Raw genomic sequence first — 18,238 nt, forward strand, 5'->3', positions numbered from 1 at the left:
ATCTGCAGTCTAGATTCAATGCCTAGCAGCAGCAGCAGCAAACATGTCTCTTCAGTTATTTGACTTGTCTGTGTTTGTATTTATTTATACTAAAAGGACAGCCGCTGTGAGCATTTGTAGCGGGTATTTTGAGAATCTCTCACAGCAACGTTGGCACTCAAAGGGTTAGGAAACATAATGCAAGCTAGCACAGCACTCACTGTGCACCAGCGCCTCTATCTGTAATAGCACACTGTATCCTAGTTATAGATATGGTTCATAGGGTTGACTGCATGACGGTCGACAGGGTCAGAAGCTCAACACATGCATTAGGTCAAAAGGTTGACATGAGTTTACGTTTTTTGTCCTGAATTTCGACATGTCAACATGGACACCGTATTGCTCGGCACACCGTTACATTCCCCCTCCACTCCCTAGTGGATGGCAGGGTATACCGTGAAAAACTCATGTCGATCTTTTGACTGTCGACCTAAGGCTTGTTTAAGGCTATTTCATGTGTCAACCTTTAGTCAACGACCTAATGTATGTTGACATTCAGAGTGTCAATCCAGCAACCGTCTCTCATGGTTACAGAGTGCTCTTCTATGGCGGGTATGGATCATAGGGTCAACAGTCAATATGTCGAAACCAAAGTAAAAAAAAAAACATGTCGACCTTGACACATGTTGACCTAAGTGCTGTCGACAATACGGTCCACACCCATCTATAGAGACTGCTCCATGCCTGTGTCTCATTAGCTGCACATGTAATTACAGCATAGGAGGGTAGGTGGGAGTGTTCTACTTTGTTTCTATATTGTAATGGAAAAACTAGTAGGTTAGGTTAATAGACTTCATGAGAACCCGCAAGAGTTCGGAGCCCACCGGGCAGGTAGCTGCCCCCCCCCCCCCCCCCCCTGCAGCATTGCACACAGGGGGGAAATCATTTACCATTGAATGATTTTACCCCTGCTCACAGCGCTGAGTGAGCTAGGGCTCACTCAGCATTGTGAAGGCTGTGGGGAGGAGGCCGCTGATGAAGCCCTCCCTTCCAACGGCCAGTGCATTTTCTGGGGGACGCCCAGTATACGCTGGCAGCACGCTCCCAGGCAACCGCAGCCTTCATTCATTCCCCGGGTACCTTCTGCTGGAAATGACAGAAATGCTGCTATTGGGCCTAGGGATGCACTGTTCCTCTCCTGCCTGTGTCTACAGATGTGTCCTTGTACATCATTGCTGCACCAACCAGCTCCTCTCAGCGTGCCAGAACGCATGAGACTCTGCTAGCGTCAGGCTTCTTTTGTTGACAATGCGCCCAAATCATAGCACACACTGGGAGACACCTAATGATTAATTCTGATATGTGGCATTTGTGTATCTGTGTGCAACTGAAGCTGTGAATCTGTATACCCCGCGCTATGATGCAGCGGCTGTAGACAGTTTTTCATGCCAAGTTTCGTTGTGCTTTGTATACGGACTCCGTTACACACAATAAACGTGTCCTATATCAGGATAATTAGACTTTAGTTGCATGACTACACACGTAGCAATATACAGGCATTCTCTGAGCAATCTGACTAGATCACTTAAAAAATATCCCTACATCGCTCCTTGTAGGGGCAATATCGAAATGTGGCCCTGCGCGTCACTATCGCCCAGCGATTACTATGCGGCATGCTGGATAATAATCGTTCTGGCCAGTGTTCTCCCCGGAGAACACTGACCCTGACCAATCGCTCAGCGACATCTAGCATCGCTCTGAACTCTCGTTACCACATGTCACCGTGTGCGGGCCCCATTAGATGCATTTTCAGGGGGGAAAAAATGGACACCACGCCAGACATCTCATACTGTATGCTGTATTGAGGCTAGATGCATGAGGACACATCTGTACTTCTAAGTGTATGAGTAGTTGCTGAAACCAGCTGTTCTCTACTAGAAGAAGAGATGTTATAGAGAATTACTTATCAATATAAAACATCCATCTAAAGAACCATCCATCTCAATAAAGCTTCCGCTTTTATTCCAGTTTTGTTAGTTTCCGTGGCTAATACCAGACAAGAGTCAGACTGATTCTGATCATCCGTAGAATCTGTCTCATTTCTATTTGTCAGCTAATACAGAGCTGCCCATGATACCGGCTCCCTGCCAACAGCAGCATATATAGAGTAGGAGTGGAGCTTTGGCACCCTGTTTGTGGTCTCTGGTATATTTACTTGATTAATGGCAGCTTCGCCGACTGAAAACCAGCCCCAAAGTTGCTCTGACCTCTATGGGTTGGCAAGCACTTCTGTGCGTAAACGGTTCACCATACAGTATGTGTGTCTGCTGCTGCGATAATCCGCACCTGCAAGATCATTGTGGTTATTAGGATTGTCCCCCAAGTCTTATGGACATTGTTGACCTCAGGTAACTTACTGGATACTTCATATCGATTCACCATTTGTGCTCCTACACCATGGATAACCTTAAAACTTTTCCTGTTAGGATGCCTTAAAAACCAACTTTGGCAATGTGCAGCTACTGTAAAAGCACTGCATATATCAGTGGTTCTCAACCTCGGTCCTCAGGGACCACCAACAGTGCACGTTTTCCAGGTCACCTCACAGATACACAGGTGTGCTAATTACTCACTGGCTAATTATATCACCTGTGATTCTGTGAGGAGACCTGCAAAGCATGCACTGTTGGTGGTCCCTGAGGCCCGAGGTTGAGAACCACTGGCATACATGAATTATGTATATTAAGCAGTAAGTGGACATTTGCATCATACTCTGAATACTTATAGTATTTTGTGTACATCACCTATGTTTAGATGAAAGGGTTCATTATGGGAGGTGGCTATTCAGAAATGTGCAACTACGGAAAACACACTAAAACTGTTGCAGCAATTTGTGGCTCAGGGCCAAAGTGTGCACTATGCTGAATACTCTCTTCTGATACCGCAGCAAAGTTGCGTGATTTCAGCCCGTTTTCATTATCCAAAAATATTTTTCATAAATATATTTTTGTGTTCATTCTAGCACCCTGCATCTTTTAAAGCTCAAGTTATTTGCTGCCTGGAGTGTTGCTCTCTTGTTGTGGTGCTTCTAGCACAATGTCATCTGTATTTCAGCATTGATATGCAGACCGGATTTGTGCTTGAAGCACCACAGCAGAGAGTGGCATGCCAGGCAGGCAAGAGGAAATACACGGGTTTTGAAAGATGCAGGTTGCTAGAGTGAACACTATGGGCCAGATGTTTTCAGTTTCAAAAAGAGATCAATGCAGAGTGATTAACAACCAGCCAATCAGCTCCTACCTCTTTTTTTCAAACCCAGCCTGTAACCTATCAGTTAAGAGCTGATTGGCTGGCTGTTCATAACTCTCCTTTTTATCACTCTTTGAAGCTTGGATATATCTGGCCCAGGATCTTACGGTATAATCTGAGTGCCATTTCCCCTTTGGGCTAAACTCACGCAGCTCTTCTCAGAGAAGACCATTCTGGCTGTAGCAGCTTTCAGCGAGCACCCACCTCAGTCTAATATGTGTATAGGACTACAGTGTTTTGCAGGAGCGCATTGGTTAACAATGAGACCACTTGGCATATCAATGTTTAGTAATAAAGATAACCAGTATGTACACACACCTGTACATTCACACCTATTAATAGAACTGGAGTCACCTGCTGCAAATGAGGTTTTAGTACATGAGATCAGTTTTGGTGTAGGCTATAAGCTTATTTGATATCAGAAGGAAGTTTATGCATTGGACACTTTGATGGCATGACTCCTGTATATGTCGATACACTGGAACAGACTGGTCACAATGACAGTACCGTTAGGATTACTGTATGGTGCTACACAGAGGACTCTGGAATAAATGCTATGGCTAACCAGCTATTTCCTATCTATTTCCTTATTTTATATTTTTAATGACTGCGTTTGGTAAGATAATTGCAGTCTGCTACTTTTCTAAGCCTTTTTGGGGGAAAAAACTACCACAAAGCACTGAGTACTAGTACTGCTCTTCTTTAAAAGTGAACCCTGAAAAGTTTCTGAGGTTGAATATATTTTGGACTCCATACAGAATATAGATCCCTAAACTGTAAAGTTTCTTAATCTAGAGATTACTATTGGATCGGTCTGTGTAATAATCCTGCTCACTGAGAGAAGTATGTACTAAGGCTTGGAAAGAGATGAAGGGGTCTATGTCACTGGTTCCCAAACTGGGTGCTACAGCTACATTGCACTTGGTGGAGTGTCTTGGGTTGGTGGTGCAGAAGCAGTTCAAATTATTTGTGGTCAATGCCAATTGCGTCTGTTTATATGTAGATAAGCAGAAATTAATCCTGTTCCTCACTACATAACCAGCTACGGATGACCTATAAACGCTTTTTTCTTAATGTAATCCTTTTTTTTTTTAAATCAGAATTTCTCAATGGGAACCTTTTGGTCTAGGGGTGCCGTGAAGAAATATTCAGATTTCTCCAAGACACAGGTTCTGTAACTCGGTCTTCAGGACCCCACACAGTGCATGTTTTGCAGGTCTCCTCAAAGAATCACAAGTGAAATAATTATCGCCACCTGTAGATCTTTTAAAATGTGTCAATGAGTAATGAATGCACCTGCCGGGTGATCTGGAAAAAGCGATCGGTGTGGGGTCCTGAGGACCGAGTTTGAGAACCCCTGTTATAGGGCTCCATGATTCAAAACAGTATGGTCTATGTACTAAGCCTTGAAGAGTTATAAAGTGCCAACAAACCAGCTCCTAACTCATTTTCCAAACCCAGCCTGGAACATGGCAGTTAGGAGCAGTACTTTATCACTCTCCAAGGCTTATTACATTGACCCCATAGTGGAGAGAGATACCATTCAGTCAGCCCCTAACTGCCAATAGGCAGAGTTTGAACATTTTAATTCAGCAGCTGGTTAACTAGTACTCTATCCCTCTCCACTGTACCTCTTACCAAGGCACATTCAATTTTTTTGTGCCCCCTAACCCCTTTTCCCATTTGCAACCTTAAATATTAGATAATAGAAAACAAACTGCAATACAGGGGTAGTTTGTGTGTTACATATATCATAATTACGAAATGGGCCCATTTGCTGCAGATGTGGCAGGTACTTTTTAAAAGGCTTAAATATCTCTAAACCGTGACCTGAAGAACGTCCCATTGACTAATTCTAGGGAGGATATGCTACAGAATATATACAATATATATTTTACATTAAAGAGAACAGGCACAGGTAACTGCCCATATGATGCCTAAATAAGTAGATTTCTATCAGGATTTAGTAGTATTTGTGACATTTAATGTCCTAATAATTATATGGAATACATACTTATGCAACACTTGAGCTGCCTCAAACTTAAAAGTCCTTTGAAATATTATGTACTCACCTCCTTTGTGTGGCATCCTCATAAGACAAAGCTGTGTATTAAACACTGCCGATCAGTAGGTAATGCTTACGTCTATGCCTCTCCATCATCTCTGCAGGGAATGCCAAGAGAAATGCCTCCGGTCTGTTTGGTGGAGATAACTGTTCATGGCAGTGTTTATCTGTCAATTTTTAAGGTCCAAAGTTCAGTATTCTGGGCCAACTGTCAAGGTAGTCTGCTTTGGGATTGGTGCGGATGGGGACCGTCCCATTACAGCCCACCTTGAAGGAGGGGCCTGAATGCCAGGGGTTGCTTCTCACGCCACTATTTTTGCTGAGCTGTGCAGAATGCAAATCAGCCATTTGCCTTTTGTACCCTGTCTGCCAGTGGGACATTACCTCAGTGTGCTGCCAGTATGATAATTAATGCAGTCCTGTTAATCCCTTTGTGGAAAATCAGGACAAATCCTTCCAGTAGTAGTTAAATCACCAGCAGTGTTATTAAGCTCACATATACGAAGCTGTTCCACACTATTACAGAGATCGAAAATACCCCAGATTTGTGCTTGCATAGCCTGTAGTTGCAATTCAGTAGCACACACATTAAAGTATTGTCTGAAACAAATACATTCTATTTTTTATATATATTTTTTCCTTCCGAGTAGAACTTTTTTGAGGCCCTGCTACTCGTGACCCCATTTAGGGCTACGCTGCGCTGCTTGTCTTCCTTTTTGTTAAGACTGTCTTCTACATTTTCTGTAGCATTCCAAAGTCTGTGTGCTCTAAACCCCCACTTGTCCTCTGCTATTGTTGCTGGTTTTTGGGAAGCTTCCTATTGGGTGCAACATAACAGTAAACAAAGTAGAACTTGTATGGAATGAGCGATGCAAATGGGTTTAATTGTTCAAAATACCAAATAGCTGTGTTGCAAAGCAAGTCCTGGCTAGATCTATCTCTTGCTGAGCCTATTTGATTGGCTAGGGCGCCAAGATATAGCCATTGATTGAAACATTGATTGGATGACATAGGGGGAGATTTATCAAGCCCTTGAAAGAGGAGAGACGTGTACAAGTGGATAATTTGACCATACCAACCCATGAGCTGAGATCTACCATTTTATAGGATACTGGATAAATGCTAGCTTAGAAGCTGATTGGTTGTTTTGTTCAACGTATCACTCTTTTTAAAAGGTTTTATACATTTTCTTTACAATGTCTAAGGCTGGAGCCACACATAACAGCCAAGGGGGTCCCATACAGCGTGACCCGCTTGGCCGGAAGGAGGCTGTGTAGGGTCACACACAGTGGTGTGGCCGCATCCTGCAGAACGGGATCCGGCCACTGTCTACCGGATTTGTAATGTTACACATCGCACTGTGGGAACACATACACCGTAATGTATGTGTTCTTCCCGAAAATCCAGTCGCTAATGTGTGGGCGGATGCATAGGAGCTTGGCAGCTATATGTAACCCAGCCCTTAGGGGTGGATGTATGAAGCAGTGATAAGGGAGGAGAAGTGAGCCAGAGGAGAAGTGGCCCATGGCATTGGCAACCAATCCACACCGAAGTAACATCTGTAAGTTGCATAATGTAAAATTCTACAGAGCAGCTGATTGGTTGCCATGGACCATACATCTACCCTTTAGTGATTTGATTGTCACCATGGCTACTGCTGGCTGTAAATCACCTGTGTGAAAGATGGCGGTGTGTGCAGGGGGCTGTCTGGAGCTCCCAGAACACTGTCACTGCTCTATGGTGACATGTTGTTTGCCCCCAATGCACATTAATATATGTGTAGAGCAGCCAACGTTTGCACTGGTCATTATGTGACATGTTGCTGATAAATACAGAAGCAATTTAACTATGAAGTAGACCATTATAAAATGAATTAGAGCGGGGCTGTAGCTGCATTGGTACTTGTGTATTAAAGCGGCGCCCATCGCATCGTATACCATAAGGCATACGATGCGATATCGCGTGATGTTGTACAATGGCATACAATTTTAAAATTGTATGTGGCATACAATGCCATAAAATGTGATGGGATGCGATTAAAAACTGTATAAGCACCCTAATGGGTGCTTACAATGTTAAATACACCCTAATGGGTGCTTACAATGTTAAAAGCACCCTAATGGGTGCTTACAATGTTAAATCCACCCCCCACTATAAACGTGAACCCGAAGCGTGGCGAGCGGCGGCGGTACGCGTCCTACGACCTTTTCATACCCCCACTATCCACATTGGCATGGAGTTGATTTTCTAAAGTGTGGCGAGCGCACCGAGCCCGAAGCGTGGCGAGCGGACACGCATAACTTCACAGGTATACGCGTCTGCTCGCCACGCTTCGGGCTCAGTGGCTCGCTGCGCTCGCCACACTATATAAAATCAACTCCACACCGACGTGGATAGTGGGGGTATGAAAAGGTCGTAGGACGCGTACCGCCGCCCCTCGTGGGCTCGCTGCGCTCGCCACTCTTCGGGTTCACGTTTATAGTGGGGGGTGGCATAGTGGTGCATTTTACATTGTAAGCACCCATTAGGGTGCTTAAAATCACCCATTAGGGTGCTTGTACAATTGTTAATCGAATAGTGGTGTAAAATCGCGTCGCATCGCATGCCATCGGTTGTATGGCATTTGATGCGATAAAAACATTGCACGACCAACATCGGGGGCGCCGCTATAATACACAAGTACATGCATTCCTTGTTGTGCAGAAGGACACTAACCTGGTTTCACTCCACAAAAATAGTTGTATTCTCAGCAATTCTGAGCTGATCTCCGTCACACAATGGCCCTTATTCTAGTTGAATCGGTATTTCGGACAGGAACTGAGTGTTCTCAGCCCCGCCTATCGTAGGGATCGCTCTCACCGTCCGAATGCGGTAAAATGCAGACTAACCGGTCTGCGAGTGGATGTTTCATGTGAACACCTCCTCCATCTGTGGGAACCTCCCCCATCCTCCGATGGTCGCCGACCATCGAATGATGGACCGAGTGGTCAGACAGCACCGAGTGCTCCAGACCACTCGGACATTTTTCCGTATGAAAGCAGGGATATGGGCGGGCAGCTGACATCCGGCTATGTCAGCTGTCCACCCCCCCACACGTGCGTCACGGCTGCATTACCATACGTACGCCCAGTGTTTTCATTGGAACGGCCATGAAATGCGGGGTGTACGCATATGGTAATGAGCCCAAACAGCCCTTCACGCCCCTCTCCACCCCCTGCTCGGATGGTTCCGTATGATTATTTTCTGTACGGACCTCACGCCGTGTTCGTACATGTGAGGCGTTCGCACGTGCGCAGATACGCCTCTGCACATGCGCAAACACCAACCATCGGCTGTCCGGCCGCACTCTGAGCCATCCGACTCAATCAGAATAAGGGCCAATGTACCTTCCAATAACACTTCACTGAAAAAGCACATTTCTAGACTCATTCTGCTCAGTAGAAACAGTAAACACACACACACACTGGTCGTATATAACAAGGGCGGCCCCTTTATAGCCTTGTTGCTATTTTTGGCATCAATTTAAATGAACTGAGGGGTGTACTTTGACTTGTGCGCACAACAAAAACCAAGAGCAGCTTATCAACAGTTTAGGGTGACATTCAATAAACACCTTAGATAGGGGATACAAGACAAATTGAAACTGTTAAATTAGCGCTAATGGTGTTCCCAAAAATAAATCCGTGTGGAATGTCACAAAGAAATCAAAGGAAAAGTTACCAATGATGATCCCATGTAGGGTAGAATTTCCGAAGTTTAAATCCTCCACTAACCACGTCCTCTCAGTGGTGGCGGGTATATGAAATGACACAATAAAAGAAGAATAGTGCGTAACTTTAAAAACAGGTATGTTTTAATATAGTTGTGCAGTTACAATTTGGATGATGATAAAAGCATTTGATACAATCGCTCTAGGCAAACTGCGGTCACAGGAATAAGTCCAAGGTGCAGAGTCCCTCCAGATCCGGATACTGAGAGAGGCTAGAGCCGTGGATCCCGCAAGTGAGTCAAAATGCATTTGACACGCCAAATGCATTTCGGACCGACAGGTCCTTCCTCAGCAGGACGCTGCTGAGGAAGGACCTGTCGGTCCGAAATGCATTTGGCGTTCTCTGGGATGCCGGGATTCAAGAAAGTTGGGGAACCGGTAATCTAGGTGCTTGAAAATGTGCCTTGTGCCTTTTTGTAAATGCAGTCCACTATATACTGTATCTACCTGTACGAGTAACCATTTGCTGACCTTCATGATACAATTGAAATGTGAGAACTCCTGAAAACGGAATAATACTTTGGTTAAAAAAGAGCGCACCGCTGACATGCTGGTTATACCCAGTGCAAAGGCCTAGTCATGTTCTGTTCTACTTGAAATGGAATGCAAACTAATCTACAAATATACATCATTTGAATACAATCTCTCCTAATACTTTTTTGAACCTTACTTCAATAGGTTTTGGGAAAACAGCTGGTATCGGCTCCGCGCAGTTGGCCTAGTATCACATGGAGAGCTGCAAGCACTACATTCAAGGTGAGGAACGCTTCATCAGTCAGGGAAGACAGGACGGCTTGTGTGATATGTACTATTGGATGTCTGTTTATTTCAGTTGAGATGCCTATATTGCTATTGTCCCTCCCCCAAGTTATTTCATATTTGCTATGATACCTAGTTATACTTTGTATTTTTCATTATTATATAAAAGTAATACCTGGCAAGCTTGGATCTGTCAGACAATGCTATATAGAGGAAGTAAATCTCTAAGCACTGTGACATTCTGTTCATTGATGGATTAAAACTATTACTAGTCAGTACTTTATACAGGCTAAGCAAATCTGCAAAGAAGCATTGCATCCAGCATAACCTACAGGTGTTTAGTGGCATCCTACCAACCTGTTACCCTTTATGAGTGAACCAAAGCCACATAAGTAAGATGGTTTCATTGCCATACTGTTGTACATATTAAATATAATGTTATTACTTGATACAAATGTCACCTTTCACTTTAGGCCTCTGACCTGCAAATAGAATTAAACAAACAGCCGAAAGAGAAGCTGCCTGTGGAAAAGTTATTATTTGGAAAAACGTTCACAGACCATATGCTGACTATTGAATGGAACAGTGAGAAAGGCTGGGGTAAGCCCCACATTAAGCCCTTCCAAAACCTTTCCCTTCACCCTGCCACCTCTGCCCTGCACTACTCCGTAGAGGTAAGTTGCTGTAACAGTTTACTGAAATTGCTAATTGCTACACACTGCGCACTAATACCCATCCTTCCATGAGACCTTATTAATATATAATAATACAAATGTTTTGTTACATTTACACCATGTTGTGGTGCATTTTACAGAGCTCTGCTGAACATTTTGCAGAGTCCTTATGGTCTTCGCTGTGCAAGTTTCTGACTGTGAAAGAAAGGTTTTCTCTGATTTTAATAGTGAACAGGATTGTGGAGTGATAGTGTTAATGGTATACAGTTGTTAGGTCGACATGCATTGGGTAGACAACTGGAGGTTGACATGGCTAGGTCGACTCAAGCATTAGGTCGACAATGGCTAGGTTATCGGTCAAAAGGTCAACATGGATTTTTCACTTTTTTGTTTTCTAGCTGACATGTGCCCACAGGTGGTACTTCATGCCCTACCATCCGCTAGGGTGTGCCAAGCATAGCAAAGCACCATGCCTGGAGAATGTTTAGCACAGCGGTACACTTTGACGGTGTCCTTGTCGATAATAAAAAATAGTGGAAAATGTCAACCTTTTGACTGTCGACCTAGCCATTGCCCTTCCAATCCTGTTGACCTTAGCCATGTCAACATATTTTATGCATCGACGTAAGCCACGTCAACCTTCTGTGGTCAACCCAATGCATGTCGACCTAATATGTCTCCCATACCCGTGTTAACCAGGTCCTAGCCTGGATTGGAAAAGATTTGGGCTTGATAAATATAATAACCAGCCTCCCACAGAGAAGCAGACTGATCCTTCCCTCCAACTCCGCTTTGTTTTACCAGTGTGACATTGATGCCCCTTTGTGACTGCACCAAAAAAACCGGTATTTTGCCGATTTTTAACCGTTTTAAAACGGTAATATGTGCGGTCTGAAAGGTGCAGAGTGATTTTACCGTTTCCAAAAAAACGGTTTTTGGAAACTGTAAAAATGCAGAGTCTTACCCATTTCAGAACCTATTTTTTTTTTTTGCTGTCTGAACGGGACTGAAACGGTACCCAGGCAGCAGTAAACACTATTGGTCCCCAGCACAGTGCATATTTAATGAGTCGGCCGCTCATTACATATGTGCATATGTAATCAGCTGCTCATTACACATGCGCATATGTAATGAGTGTCCGGCTCATTAAATATGCACTGCGCTGTCTCAGAGCAGATCAGCTACTGCTCCCTGTCAGACCCCCTACCCTTACCCTTCCAGCGTCCTGCAGATCTCCTCCCTGCCTGCAGTGCAGGAGCTCCTGCTGGCAGTTTAGGTGCGGGCTCTGGTGCCTGATCCCCATCGCTGCTTTCACACCGCAAACCTGCTTTAGACCAGGTATTTACATGCGATGTGAAAGGGGTTAAACTTGCTCTGACCCGTAAAAAAAAAAAAAAAAGTTTTAATTACCTGGTCTAAGCAGGTTTTGCGGTGTGAAAGCAGCATTAATATCTCATATGTTTACTAAGGACCCCAGCAACCGTTGTCATACCTAAATCTCCTTACTACTGGGTTACAGTAAATGGCTGCACATTTCTGAGCCAAACACAGGAGAAACTTGAACTATAAATGTCATGTGCCAGATGTACTAGCCTCTGTGTTCGGTATGCTGGCTGTACGCGGACGTTTTTTAAAGGGGCAATCATTTGCAACGCAAAACCATGACTTGCAAGCCATTGCCCCTTTTAAAGAAAAATCCGAGTTCATCCAAAAATCCCATACGGTCACCGAATCCAGAGGCTATTACATCTGGTGCCATATCTGCACCCTTAATTTATTTGGTCTTATTCTTGTAGCTGTTTGAGGGTATGAAAGCATTCAGAGGGGAAGATAATCAAATCCGTCTTTTTCGACCCACATTGAACATGGCGAGAATGCACCGGACAGCACTGAGAACGTCTCTACCTGTAAGTATAAGCAATCTATCGTAGGAAATGTAGAAGAACGTTTAATAAAGCATATAATGTTCTACCTGTCTAGTTGTATTCACATGATCCCGAGTTGGACAATAAACTGGAGCGTTATAGTTCCTACAATTATTTTTGAGGAAGGGCCCAAACTACTGTATAAAGGACATGAACCCACCATAACACATAGATGTATACATTGTCATTATAAGATATAAGAGGTTTTTCTGTTATTTCCCTTGATCTAATAGAGGGTACACACGGTGAGATCGAAAATCAAATGAGCATCGAATGGTTTTTCTACATTTGTTGCAGATTTGATTGCAATGCGCGCTCCTGTGTCGTGTCAAAGGGTGTACACTCGCTTCGATTTTGACAGGTTTTCGATTCGATTTTGCTTAACCCCTTCCCGACATTTGACGTACATTTACGTCATGGCCGGGAGGTACTTCCCGACACATGGCATAAATGTACGTCATGAGTTTAAACTGTCACTGCGTCTCGAGACGCAGTGACAGAGGGACGATGTCTGCTGTCCCTGACAGCAGACATGTCCCTGCATGCCCAGGGGGGGCTGCGATGCCGCCCCCCCGTCGGCGATCGCTGTGATTGGCTGTTCAGTGTGAACAGCCATTCACAGCGTTTTCCTGTGTTACCAGCGAATCGGACGCTCGGTAACACAGGTGTCAATCACCGCCGGGCGTCAGGGGGCATGAGGGGGTCATCGGTGACGATGACACCTCACCCCACCCTCACCCCACCTGCCCCCAAGGCTGTGATTGGTCCGTGGGACCCACGGACCAATCACAGCCAAGGCGCGACATTTAAACTGACGGTGACTGCGCTGCAGACGCCATTCCGGTCTGGAATAGCGTGCAGAACGGTCACCGTGCCTGCCTGCCGTGAATACCGACCTGATCCTTGCTAATACTTACCTGATCCTTGCAAATACCTTACCTGATCACCTTATCACTGCTTGTAGCGTGCTGGACGCTTCCTGGATCTGACTTCCTGAGACTTCCTGCTGCTGCTGCAGTGTGATAGAGAGATAGAGAGATAGAGATAGAGAGAGATAGAGAGAGATAGAGAGAGATAGAGAGAGATAGAGAGAGATAGTGACAGAGAGAGCTATATTTTGTGTCTGCTACCCCCCCTTTTTGGGGGTGCAGGGGTTTTCTATATATAAATAACTGTCAGTGCTGCTGCTGCAGTGTCATACAGTGATAGATAGTGATAGATAGTGAGAGGTAGAGAGATAGAGAGATTTGTGTCTGCTACCCCCCCTTTTTGGGGGTGCAGGGGTTTTATTTTATATATATATAACTGTCAGTGCTGCTGCTGCAGTGTCATAGAGTGATAGATAGTGATAGATAGTGAGAGATAGAGAGATAGAGAGAGATAGTGACAGAGAGTGATAGAGAGTGTATATTTTGTGTCTGCTACCCCCCCTTTTTGGGGGTGCAGGTTTTTTTTTATACATATAACTGTCAGTGCTGCTGCTGCAGTGTCCTAGAGTGATAGATAGTGAGAGATAGTGAGAGATAGAGAGATAGAGAGAGATAGTGACAGAGAGTGATAGAGAGTGTATATTTTGTGTCTGCTACCCCCCCTTTTGTGCTGATCAGTATATCTGTGCTGATCAGCAACTTTTTGGGGGCGCAGAGGTTTTTTTTTTATATATATACCTGTCAGTTGCTGCCAGTTGCACTGTCAGTTGCACCAAAGGTTGTGCACCTGCTGTCCCTCACTGGTAATCAGTGTCGCATCACTGATCACCTTTTTTTTTTTTGTGAGTGCTGTGGGGTCTTTTTTTAATTTTTTTTTTACACACACTGATTTTGTGGGTGTCCTGTGGCCACTGTGCGCCGATCAGTGACGTACATCACTGATCAGCTTTTTCGGCACAGGGTTGATCTATTTTTTTTTTTTTTTTTGATCAGATTCCTGTTGCCTTTGAGCGCTGTTCAGTGACAGACGTTACTGACCAACATCTGTGCTCAATTTTTGGCGCAGGACCTTTTTTTTTTTTTTTAACCCCTTCAATTTTTTATTTTTAACCCCTTCATTTTTTTTTTTTTTTTATTGGTATAAAGTATTTTTTTTTTTTCTGCACTACATACACACTACATATCCCCCGGGTTGAAATAAAGTTTGTACCCCCCCCTACACTATACACGTGTTGAAACATTTCACTACCAGTAACACAAAAATAAAAATGGCATCCCAAATGTCCTCCCAAATGTCCTCCCAAATGTCCTCCCAGTCATCCAGGAGAATGTATTCAGTGGAGGAGGCATATGCCATGCTTGCCTCTGACTCTGACACAGGCAGTGATGCAAGCGGGGAATTTGAAGGATTCGTCTTAAGCTCCTCTTCCTCCTCTGGTGATGAGGGACCCCCTCAAAGACGCCCCCGTAGATCAGCTGAGATTCCCCCCCCAATAATTGATCTAGTATGGACCCCACCACCAGACAATTTTGAGCCCCAGGTTCCTGAGTTTTTGGCCATGCCAGGAATCCAATTTGATTCCACAGGTCTCAGAGAAATTGACTTTTTCAAATTATTTTTCTCTGATGATTTTATAAATTTAATGGTGGACCAAACTAATTTATATGCCCAGCAGTTTATTGCTCAAAACCCCACGTCATCATTTGCTAGGTGGACCCCTGTAGATGCAGTAGAGATGATGACGTTTTGGGGTCTGGTGTTTCATATGGGCATAGTAAAAAAGCCAGAAATTAGGCAATATTGGAGTACAGATGTTCTGTACAGTACTCCATTTTACCGTATGGCCATGCCCCGGACTCGATTTGAGACAATTCTTAAATTTATACATTACACCGATAATGCACAGTGCCCACCCAGAGATGATCCCACCTTTGACCGGCTATTCAAAGTCAGGCCGGTCATTGATCATTTCAGTGCCAAATTTGAAGAGGTGTACATCCCTGAAAAATTTATTTGTATCGACGAGTCCCTTATACATTTTAAAGGAAGGGTTAAATTCCGCCAGTACCTTCCCAGTAAGAGGGCAAGGTATGGCATAAAAATGTATAAACTGTGTGAAAGCACCTCAGGGTACACCCACAGGTTTAGGGTTTATGAAGGGAAGGATTCAAGAATTCAACCGCCAGAATGCCCCCCCTCCCTCGTAGGTGTTAGTGGGAAAATTGTCTGGGATTTAGTGCACCCCTTCCTGGATAAAGGTTATCACCTCTATGTGGATAACTTTTACACTAGCATCCCCCTGTTTAAGGCCCTTGGTTCAAGAGGTACAGCAGCTTGCGGTACTGTGCGCAAGAACCAAAGAGGCCTCCCAAAAACGCACATTGCCCAAGTAATGAGAAGGGGTGAAAGCAGGGGAATATGCAACGAAAATATGTTGTTGGTCAAATATAAGGACAAGAGGGATGTCCTTATACTGACAACAATTCACGGAGACAGTACCACCTCCGTCCCTGTACGAGGTACCAGTACCCACACCTCAAAACCTAATTGTATCCTGGATTACAATAGGTACATGGGCGGAGTGGATCTTTCAGATCAGGTACTGAAGCCGTACAGTGCCCTGCGGAAAACAAAAATCTGGTACAAGAAGGTGGCCGTGTATATCATCCAGATGGCACTGTATAACGCTTACGTGCTATTCCGTTCTACCGGCCAGAGGGGGACATTTATGCACTTTCAAGAGGAAGTCATAAAGGGCCTAATATTTGGGAACCAGCAGGCAGAGGGCCCCAGTACTTCTAGTACTGGCCCCCGTATTGTACCAGGGCAGCATTTTCCTGATGAAATCCCCTCCACTGGAAAAAAGGGCAGGACACAAAAAAGGTGCAAAGTTTGCTATAAAAAGGGAATAAGAAAGCAAACTATTTTCCAGTGTGACACTTGCCCCGACAAACCCGGCCTATGTATAAAGGAGTGTTTTAAAATATACCACACATCTATGGAATATTAGGTTCATAATTTCACCGTGCTTCGGGGGTCTTGCTAATGCCACATAGCACCCACCATTCATTCCACCAGAATCTGAGCCGCAAAATCCAAAAATCACTCCTTCCCTTCTGAGTCCTGCCATGCACCCAACTGGTATTTTTTGGTCACATGTGAGGCATTGCCGTACTCGGGAGAAATTGGGGCACAGATTTTGGGGTGCTTTGTCTCCTTCATTCCTTCTGAAAATGAAAAATTTTGAGCCAGAACTGCATTTTTGTGTAAAAAAATGTAATTTTTCATTTTCACTGCCCACTTGTATCAAAATTGGTGAAACCCCTGGGGGTTTGAAATGTACACTATACCCCAAGATGAATTCCCTGAGGGGTGTAGTTTGCAAAATGGGGTGACTTGTGGGGGGGTTCCACTATATTGGTGCAACATAGCACCCACCATTCATTCCACCAGAATCTGTGCTGCAAAATCCAAAAATCACTCCTTCCCTTCTGAGTCCTGCCATGCACCCAACTGGTATTTTTTGGTCACATGTGAGGCATTGCCGTACTCGGGAGAAATTGGGGCACAGATTTTGGGGTGCTTTTTCTCCTTCATACCTTCTGAAAATGAAAAATTTTGAGCCAGAACTGCATTTTTGTGTAAAAAATGTAATTTTTCATTTTCACTGCCCACTTGTATCAAAATTGGTGAAACCCCTGGGGGTTTTAAATGTACACTATACCCCTAGATGAATTCCCTGAGGGGTGTAGTTTGCAAAATGGGGTCACTTGTGGGGGGGTTCCACTGTATTGGTGCTTGGGGGGTCTTGCTAATGCGACATAGCACCCACCAAAATTCCACCAGAATCTGAGCTGCAAAATCCAAAAATCACTCCTTCCCTTCTGAGTCCTGCCATGCGCCCAAATGGTATTTTTTGGTCACATGTGAGGCATTGCCGTACTCGGGAGAAATTGGGGCACAGATTTTGGGGTGCTTTTTCTCCTTCATACCTTCTGAAAATGAAAAATTTTGAGCCAGAACTGCATTTTTGTGTAAAAAATGTAATTTTTCATGTTCACTGCCCACTTGTATCAAAATTGGTGAAACCCCTGGGGGTTTGAAATGTACACTATACCCCTAGATGAATTCCCTGAGGGGTGTAGTTTGCAAAATGGGGTCACTTGTGGGGGGGTTCCACTGTATTGGTGCTTGGGGGGTCTTGCTAATGCGACATAGCACCCACCAAAATTCCACCAGAATCTGAGCTGCAAAATCCAAAAATCACTCCTTCCCTTCTGAGTCCTGCCATGCACCCAAATGGTATTTTTTGGTCACATGTGAGGCATTGCCGTACTCGGGAGAAATTGGGGCACAGATTTTGGGGTGCTTTGTCTCCTTCATACCTTCTGAAAATGAAAAATTTTGAGCCAGAACTGCATTTTTGTGTAAAAAAATGTAATTTTTCATTTTCACTGCCCACTTGTATCAAAATTGGTGAAACCCCTGGGGGTTTGAAATGTACACTATACCCCTAGATGAATTCCCTGAGGGGTGTACTTTGCAAAATGGGGTCACTTGTGGGGGGGTTCCACTGTATTGGTGCTTGGGGGGTCTTGCTAATGCGACATAGCACCCACCAAAATTCCACCAGAATCTGAGCTGCAAAATCCAAAAATCACTCCTTCCCTTCTGAGTCCTGCCATGCACCCAACTGGTATTTTTTGGTCACATGTGAGGCATTGCCGTACTCGGGAGAAATTGGGGCACAGATTTTGGGGTGCTTTGTCTCCTTCATACCTTCTGAAAATGACAAATTTGGAGCCAGAACTGTATTTTTGTGTAAAAA

The 18,238-nt window shown here is 44.4% G+C and overlaps 1 protein-coding gene and 1 long non-coding RNA gene across 2 annotated transcripts in view; one reads left to right on the plus strand and one right to left on the minus strand.

Moving 5' to 3' along the window:
• Window positions 1-5,537, minus strand: part of LOC146042577 (uncharacterized) — a 39,048-nt gene extending 33,511 nt beyond the window's left edge. Inside the window, exon 1 of the long non-coding RNA XR_014463925.1 lies at window positions 5,361-5,537. This is a non-coding gene — a long non-coding RNA (uncharacterized LOC146042577). The remainder of the gene's footprint in view (window positions 1-5,360) is intronic.
• LOC146042576 (branched-chain-amino-acid aminotransferase, cytosolic-like) overlaps window positions 1-18,238 on the plus strand; it is a 42,000-nt gene that overhangs the window by 11,435 nt on the left and 12,327 nt on the right. The window contains exons 2-4 of the mRNA XM_083162631.1: window positions 9,801-9,878; window positions 10,355-10,555; window positions 12,352-12,462. Of these exons, the coding sequence (XP_083018757.1) occupies window positions 9,801-9,878; window positions 10,355-10,555; window positions 12,352-12,462 (390 nt within the window). The remainder of the gene's footprint in view (window positions 1-9,800; window positions 9,879-10,354; window positions 10,556-12,351; window positions 12,463-18,238) is intronic.

This window comes from Crinia signifera, chromosome 19 (genome assembly GCF_055691185.1).
Source record: "Crinia signifera chromosome 19, ASM5569118v1, whole genome shotgun sequence".
NCBI lineage: Eukaryota > Metazoa > Chordata > Amphibia > Anura > Myobatrachidae > Crinia > Crinia signifera.